At 36.4% G+C, this 9,210-nt stretch overlaps 1 protein-coding gene across 1 annotated transcript; it reads left to right on the top strand.

Annotated features, from left to right (window-relative positions):
- The first annotated feature begins 1,576 nt into the window (after positions 1–1,576).
- Positions 1,577–8,265, top strand: LOC125869889 (trans-resveratrol di-O-methyltransferase-like). The gene is made up of 5 exons (XM_049550294.1): positions 1,577–2,307; positions 3,332–3,700; positions 3,876–4,047; positions 7,787–7,858; positions 7,942–8,265. Exons 1-5 carry the CDS (start codon positions 1,577–1,579, stop codon positions 8,263–8,265), a joined length of 1,668 nt encoding a protein of 555 aa, XP_049406251.1.
- Positions 8,266–9,210: the final 945 nt, after the last annotated feature.

Genomic DNA, 9,210 nt, shown 5'->3' on the forward strand with positions numbered 1-9,210 from the left:
GAGAATGAGAAGGGGATAAAATATATATAATATAAAAAAATTAGAATTTTTTAGATTAATAAAAATAGAAATAACATAAATAAAAAAATAAAAATAAAAATAAAAAGAAGAAGTTAAAAAGTAATCAACTGAGAATTATACCATGTATTACGAGCAATTCATGACACTTCTGTGAGAATTAGAAAGTGTAATTACCCTTGTCAATCACACAAAATTACCTGCTGACCAAATTACATGGTCAACCAAACATGTCACACAATGTAATTACAACCAATTATACTAAATCCAATTATCAGAGTGGCTTTCCAAACAAGCCTATAAGAACAACAACAAAATGCTACTATCCACTATTACCCTTTTGATCATTACTAAAATATTCCCTTAGAAAATACTCCCCATGTCCCTAATTACCTGTCCACTTTTGAATTGGCACACCAATTAAGAAAACAATAATTGAGATAGTGAGTTTACCATTTTACCCCTATTAATTATGAAGTGGATGAATTAAAAACCTAAGATTTTCAAGAAGCTTTACTTTTTTCAAAGTATTTAATTGAGGGTATAATAGGAAAAAAATATCCTTTCTTGATTTGTCAAAATGGACAAGTAATTAGGGACAATTAAAAACAGGAAAAGTGGACAATTAATTAGGGGCAGAGGGAGTATAAAATAGTTAAGAACATCGTAATTAAATGAAGAGTAAAAATGAAAAAAAAGGTACCAACAATTCTCTTGTGCAATGAACAATTAATTTATTCTAGACTATAAAAAAGTCTCAATCATTCACTTAGTATAGATTAAATGGAGTAACATATCTTTTGTTGTTATCTATAGTTTCAAGTTCATACATGAATGGATAACACCTGTTATAGATTATTTTTTATGGTCCTACAAAAAAAAAATCATGCTTTACCTTTGTCACTAATTACTTATTCTCAAATTATTTTTCATGACCTAATAGTAAATATCAATTAAATGGAGGAAATGTGCTAAAATTACCCCTACAATGTGGTTGTCTATTTGGTCACTATTCTCAAAATAATTGGGAGATCTGGTTCTGGAATCCTCTACAAATTTTATTTTTAGTTTTATATCTTTTATATACAAATTAGCAAAGGGAAAATTAATGAAGCAGACAGAAAAGTCAAAACATTGTGGGACCAACAATGCATTGTTACTCATCTTTATTTGGCTTCTATAGATGGAAGCGTTATTTCTATTTATCTGTGACAATTCTTTTAATAGTACGTGAAATCAAAAAGAATATTTAATTTTGTTATTTAAAAATATTAAATAACTTATTTTTATTATCAATGAGATAGTATAATAAATATTTATAACTTATTTTAAATTAGTACTTTGTTTTAAAAAATAAAAAATATTTAAACTTCATGTCTAATCAAGATTTACGACATAAATAGAAATGAAGAAAGCATAATTAGATTATATACACCCAGTAAAATCTTCTGAAAATTAATAAGGGTAGTCCTCTCATTCTTGTTATATATATGCACATAATCTTGTATCCTAATTACCTCAGCCAATATTATCTTTTTTATATAAAAATTTCACAATTATGACATTTCCTAATGACAACATGACTAGAGAAATGTTGGTTGTTGAGGCACACATATGGAACCATACTTTCAATTACATCAACTCCATGTCACTCAAACATGCTATTCAACTTGGAATTCCAGATATCATCCACTCTCATGGCCGAGCCATGACCCTCTCTAATTTGGTGGATGCCCTCTCCATTAACAGTAATGCTAAAAGCTTGGATTATATCTTCCGTCTTATGCATATTCTAATTCATGGAGGCTTCTTTAATCAAACAAGGGTTAATGACAAAGAAGAGGGTTATTTACTTACTCTAGTTTCATGTCTCCTTCTTAAAGATGAGCCTTTGAGTCAAGTCCCCTTTGTGCCAATGGAACTAGATAAAAAATTCATCGATCCATGCCACTCACTTAGCAAATGGATCAAGAGTGATGACGACTCTAGTATTCCATTTGAAATTGCTCATGGCAAACCCCTATTTGAATATGATGAGAGGCAACCAAATATTAACTGTCAATTTATTGAAATTATGGCTAATGATTCCCTATTAGTTATAAGTGTGATGATTAAAAATTGTAGGGAAGTTTTTGAAGGACTAAAATTATTGGTGGATGTTGGAGGTGGCACTGGAATTGTGGCTAAAGTTATTGCGGATGCACTTCTTGAAAAGAATTGCATCGTCTTTGATATTCCACATGTAATTGAAGGATGTGAAGGGAGCTGTCACGACTCAGCTCACCGGCAGTGCGGGCACCCACTCTAACACCTAAGTAGGAGAACTCTCATATCCTATTAGTTAAACATGCGGAAATTTTAAAGAAAACAGAGATAAATATAATAATATGATTTAAGAAAAATAATATCATTAGACACACTTTTAGTTAAAACTTGTAAAGTAATTTAACAACTCCAAGGATTTAGTTTAAACATGTACAAGAGCTACTAAAAGTACAACTGGACAAGATAAACAGAAGACACAGCTCCCACATTGTGGAAGGAAGAATAGAAGCTGCTGGAGAATTTCATCGTCTTCACCTAATGAAACATCACCAACCTACATCCAGCCTATGTCAAAAAATATAACAAGAGTAGTATCAGTACAAACACATACTGGTAAGCATCATCAGTCAACCTGACGCCCACCACATAAAATAAGAAACCATATAGTAAGATCATGAAATAAATCACTCATGTATTCACCTTTACCCTCTCTTGGAATACCTCCAATATACACTAGTATTCTGCCTACTGTCATCCTTCTCAATCAACCTACCTACCAGATACTTGAACATTGTCTAACCATTCTATCACATAGAGTAATCCCCCAAATACAACCACCAACACTTCAACTAACCGTTCACGTCATTCCCCTACTTCCTCGTCACACTAACCAACCATGGTCCCATAACACATTAAATCTATCTTTCTTCCCACTAAACCCAAACTCTTCCCCCAAGTTGAAATACACCTAGGCCTATTCGTCACACACGCTGCCTCTACTCCTCGCCATTACAACCCACGAACAACCCTTACTATCTATTACTCGCCTCTTGAACACTCTGCCCTTCCATTATACTCAACAGGTTTGCTCATTATGACGAACAATCAAATATCATCCATCATACAACTTATTGCAGGCTTTCTAAATAGCAGGACAAAACAACAAACTCTTACCTTTCATCCGGTGTCCTAATGCCGCAAGTCGGGAAAAGAAACATGATGATCGTAACAGGGGGTTCTATTTTGAGACAGGTTTTGTGCTGCACAGGTTGGAGGAGAAGAAGCCTACCTTCTATGCTCGCCTGGTAGAATTCTGGTGGGTCCCGCTGATTGAGGCTCCCCCAGATGCACGCTCTTCTTGGTTGATGGAGTTCTACGCCATCCTGCCTAATGTGCAGTGCGACAACTCTCACCTCATCATCCGCATCAGAAGAGTTGACATTCCTCTGAACGCCACAGCTATGAATGAGTCCCTAGAGGTATCGGAGGTTCCGAACCATGAATATGAGGTCAAGCTAAGGGATATGGACCTGGAGTGGCTGAGAGACACTCTTGTTGAGCCTACACGCTGGGATCGGGTTCACTGGGCTATTGTTGAGGGTATTACTAGCTCGGATTGGTTACCCGATACTAAAAGGTAGTTACATTTGGTGACTAAGAGGATCCACCCGTCGGGCAGCCACATCGACGTGACCTTTCCCTAGGCCTCGGTAGTGGCGTGCTTTTCGGTTTGCTTAGATTTGGTATTCATTCCCCCTCCCTTTCCTGGATTTCGCGTTATTGTCTGCTATGCTAGCCTATGATGGATGAAGGCCTTTCATTTTGGCTGTTGAATCTGAATATTCTAATAATAAGATCGAATCAATTCCTATTCGAAAAGATGATTTCATCATACCTGGCATTGAGACTTTACTTTTTCAAGCTGGAAATAGGGAACTCCTTTTTGGACCTGCCTTTGATCTTAGGCTCGCAGCTACTATAAAAGTAATTGTCGGGGTTTTCTGAATCGGCGCTACACAAGGCATCCAACTAAATGTGGGGGCATAAATTATTTTGAAATGGAAGATTTTCTATCGGGGTAACAAGAAGGTGTTCTTTCTCCCCGGTCTTATCCTTGTCTAGTACAAGCGGGTGGGAGTGCCACTGTTTGATGTTGACGAGGTACTTCCTATGGATCCCCTTTTCACCCTCTTTTGGTTAGGACATGTTCTACTTCTAGGAGCAAAACGAGAAGGACAGGCAGGGCTAGCAGTAGTAAGGCAGGCGTGGATTTAGACAACGCGGACCCACTCTCAGGTGCACGGGTCGAAGAGGATCTGGACGCTATCTAGAAAAGGATGGGGAGCTCCTATGCCGACTTCTCTCCGGTTCCACCCAACACTGCCCTAGAGGTCGAGATGCTCCGTCGCCAACTGCGCCAGGAGAGGAGAATGGGTCTGGATAGGGATCGTCTAATGGATCGGATGTAGAAGACTATTAAGGCCATCTTTACTTGTGTTGCCCTTGGCAAAGAGATTCCCCAACTCAATCCAAAGGACTCTACGCAGTTTCCTATGTTGAACGAGGCATGGGATGGTGTGATACCCCTAGATGACCTCGACTCTAACATTGACACCACCCAGTCTTAGAGTTCCTGATTGGCTTTCCTTTCGCCCCTCTTGCGCTTGTAATGTTTAGGACAAATCTATTTTTATCTTTCACTTTACTAGGATTTTGTAGCACATGGATGCTTGATTTCTTGCTTTTCCATACTAAATGGTGAATTCCTAAGTTATAAATCTATTGTCTGATTTGCTGAACACTGAAAGGATTGTAGGGATTTGTTCGGATCCCATTTAGGTTGACATTTCTAAGTTAGGGAAAACAAGGGAGGCTGGGTTGAGGTTCTGCCTTGCTCAGTCCCACTCTGGCGGTGTCGCTATGGCGGGAATAATTCCGCCCCAGCGGCTCATATGGGACCTGAACCCAGGCTAATAATTTCTGTGTTCTTTTCGTTATTCTAAGATTTCCCCAAGGTTTCCAGCTTAACCAAACCATCTAAGATAAATTTCCAAGCTAGGAAAATCATTAACTAAGTTATAAATTCTTACCTCAACGGGTTTCACGATGTTCAAGAAATTACACTTGAGTACCTTTAACAATTCAGTCAGCAATTTAATCATATCACATTCAGACACGCAACATTGTGTCCTTAATCATGTCACACGCATCAATCATAACAACTTCACATCATTAGTAAAATCAGCCACCCAAAGAATACTTCCACGTACACAGTTATTTCACAGAGCAAGGATCACTCATTCATAGCTAATTCAAACAACAAGAAACACCCAATCATAGTTTCCAAGATGCCACGCACAGACAATTTCAATTTATTAGTTAGTTCGTTCCATAGATGACCATTACTGGTCATCCATGCTCTTTATAGCCCCTAAGGCTAGATACAAATTGGACCCTTCCCAATTCCAATTACTTTGCTTGTGCACCTTCAGCCGTGACCACAACTTCTGGTTCACTTTGTTGAGAAACCAATTGGAATCGGAAGATACCAATTGAACTCAACACATACCACAGGCGACACTTCGCAAGAAAGGAGAAAATCAGTTGAACTATTTCCTAGAATGCTTCCTTGCTTCCCGAAGATTAGATGTGGACGTTAACACACCAATCCGCAAGAGTCTAGTCCACATTTTACTCTTGTACAGGGAGACCGGTAACCTAGGCTCTGATTCCAATTTGTCACGACCCAAACCACCGGACCGTGCAGGCACCCACTCTAACACCTAAGTAGGAGAACCCTCATATCCCAATAGTTAAACATGCGGAAAATTTAAAGAAAACAGAGATAAATATAATAATATGATTTTTTTTTAAATATCCTTAGACACACTTTTAGTTAAAACTTGTCAAGTAATTTAACTACTCCCAAGGATCTAGTCTAAGTAGGTACAAGAGCTACTAAGAGTACAACTGGACAAGATAAATAAAAGACACATCTCCCACCATGCGGAAGGAAGAATAGAAGCTGCTAGAGAATTTCTTCGTCTTCACCTAATGAAACATCACCAACCTGCATCCAGACTATGTCAAAAGACATAGCAAGAATAGTATCAGTACAAACACACATACTGGTCTGACGCCCACCATATGACATAAGAAAGCAACTAGTAAGATTATGAAATAAACCACTCGCTTCTCCACCTTTACCCTCTCTTGAAATACCTCCAATATACACTAGTATTCTTCCTATTGTCATCCTTCTCAGTCAACCTACCTACCAGATACTTGATCATAGTCTAACCATTCTAACACATAAATTAATTCCCCAAATACAACCACCAACACTTCAACTAACCGTTCACGTCATTCCCCTACTTCCTCGTCATACTAACCAACCATGGTCACATAGCACATTAAACCCATCTTTCTTCCCACTAAACCCAAACTATTTCCCCAAGGTGAAATCCACCTAGGCCTATTCATAACACACGTTGCCTCTACTTATCGCCATTACAACCCACGAACAACCATTACTATCTATTACTCGCCTCTTGAACACTTTGCCCTTCCACTATACTCAACATGTTTGGTCATTACGACGAACAATCATATATCATCCATCATACACGTGCCCACTAAGTACAACATAAGGAAGTCAATACAACATAAACTCACATGCGTATATCAACATATACGATATCATCAATATTTATGAACAATCGAACAACTTTACATTTTATATCACATCATTGGTCCTCTCATGGAACCCAAACCCAAACAGTTAATTATGTCGGAACGTGGCAACTGATCCAAGTTAGTTATAATGGAATGTGGAAACCGATCCCATAGTTATGCCAGAACGTGGCAACCGATCCAATATTTATGCTAGAACGTGGCAACCGATCCAAGTTAGTTATGCCAGTACATGGCAACCGATCCAAGTTAGTTATGCCGGAATATGGCAACTGATCCATTCAACACATCACAATCACAAGTATATCTTCAAGATCATATATTTAAGTCATGATTTCTTGGCAATCATAGTTTATACATCTCAATTACAACAAGTCTGATCAACAATGCAACATTCATAAACAAACATCAATTTGACCATACTTAGCCCTAGTTCGTCATCAAAGTACTTTCTTCTAGAATTTAGTCACAATTCATCATAAATCCTCGATTCAATCACTCCAATTTATGATCTAGCATGCATTTATAAATCTAGTTCCATTCATGATTTCTTATTCTTATTCTTGAACCAATTCTAACCATGATAACAATTCTAGAGTCCCTAACAATTTATCGTTTCCTCTTTTCAAGGCATACACCCACGTACTTTGATTTCTAGGGATTTCTCATGGAATTTACTTAGTGCACGAAGGTCTACACACAACCCTACAATTGATTTCCATATATTACATAGTAAGCACAAATTTATAACTACTCAATTCATAAAACCTAGCCTACCTGGGCGCCAAGCAATTGCACGAAGTGTTTGACTTCGCTTTCGGTTTTTCGGGCTTTGTGACGGTGAAATTAGCCAAGAATTCGCAAGATCTGACCATCCTGATGCTAGAAATTTCCTTCTCTTTCTTTCCCAAGTTTAGAGCAGCTTTTCTTACGTTTCTAGAATGTTTTACGACTTAATTAGGTATTTTATGAAGATAGAGATAATAAGATTTCTCGTAATTTATGTTCTGTCTCCTCTTATCCCGCTCAGGCGCTAACTAACCCCGTTGTGGGAGGAGACATGTTTAAGTTCATTCCCTCTACCGATGCGATTTTACTAAGGGTAATTCATTTGTTATACAGAGATTGATTTTCACTATATAAATTGAAGTACTTGTGTTAAAAGTTTATATTTGATGACTAATAATCAATAAGCAATGGGTATTACATGATTGGAGTGACGAAGAATGCATCAAAATATTGAAGAAATACAAAGAAGCAATTCCAAGCAAGGAGAAGGGAGGGAAGGTGATCATCATTGACATGGTATTGATGGACCGTAACCTAGAGAAAGGAGATGACAAGTCATATGAAACTCAACTTTTATGTGACATGTTCATGATGGCACATGTTTCTAGAAAGGAAAGAAATAAACAAGATTTGGCAAAACTATTCTCTCGTGCTGGGTTTCGTGATTACAACATTATACCTATGTTGCGATTAAGATCTATTATTGAGGTGTTCCCTTAATGTATGGAATTGGATAAATTCCAGCAAGCGTCCATGCCACTAATAAAATACTTTCGTGTGTTATAAAGAAAAAGTGTCATTCCACGTTTTCATCCTAAATAAATGAACTTCTTTGAGTTTTATTTTCGATCCTTACTTCATTTGTTGTTGCAAGTACTTGTTTGAGATAAGTAACTTATTATGATAATAATTCATATATTGTCTAGATAAAATGAATAATATCTATAATTTCATCAGAAAATACTCCTAGTACATAAACATTTAATTATTCAACAATTTGCCTCTATCTTCTCAACCTCTCTTCTTTCCTATTTTCTTGAGTATCTCAAATAGTTGAAATATTTTTTTCCAATCTTCTTCCCAAGTCGAAACCTTCATCCTCTTGTGCTCAGGTAAGTTCATTTTTCTTTCTCGAACAATTTTAGCTCCATTTTTTACTATTTTTTTGTTGCATTTTAGTTTAGTGGATTTTGAATTTTTGCAAAAATTTGATTGTTCTTGATTAAATTTGTCAAAATTTGATATGTTTTGAGTTCATTTTCTTGATTCCGCATCTTTAATTGTGTTTTGCTTTGGATAATGGTTAGAAAACTTTTCAACTTTTATAATTATATTGTCTATTGATTTTTTGTTAAAAAAATCTGTGTTTTAGTAGACGTTAATGGTGTACAACATGTGACTAATTAAGAAAAATATTTAAAGAAATCAATTAGTTGCTACTTCGACCTTTGTCCACTTTTAATTGTCGTAGTTTCCATTTTTAGAGTCAAACTATAAAAACTCTAACTAACATTATATGATGCATCTTTTCATCATATTAATATGCAAAAAATTGTAATTTATAGTACTTTTCGTGTAGTTTTTGAATATCTAAATATTTTGTTTAAAATATCAAATTGATGTAATCTAATTTAACTTTGAAAAGTAATCAAATTGACTTTCGAA

This window comes from Solanum stenotomum, chromosome 7, assembly GCF_019186545.1.
Source record: "Solanum stenotomum isolate F172 chromosome 7, ASM1918654v1, whole genome shotgun sequence".
Lineage (NCBI taxonomy): Eukaryota > Viridiplantae > Streptophyta > Magnoliopsida > Solanales > Solanaceae > Solanum > Solanum stenotomum.

Bases quoted from the DNA above. Each gene is read 5' to 3' on its own strand.
- LOC125869889 (XM_049550294.1), top strand. From the start codon at position 1,577: ATGACATTTCCTAATGACAACATGACTAGAGAAATGTTGGTTGTTGAG. The intron at 4,048-7,786 runs GTAATTGTCGGG...TATCCCGCTCAG, and splicing joins GGCTCGCAGCTACTATAAAA to GCGCTAACTAACCCCGTTGT. The intron at 7,859-7,941 runs GTAATTCATTTG...TGATGACTAATA, and splicing joins CCGATGCGATTTTACTAAGG to ATCAATAAGCAATGGGTATT.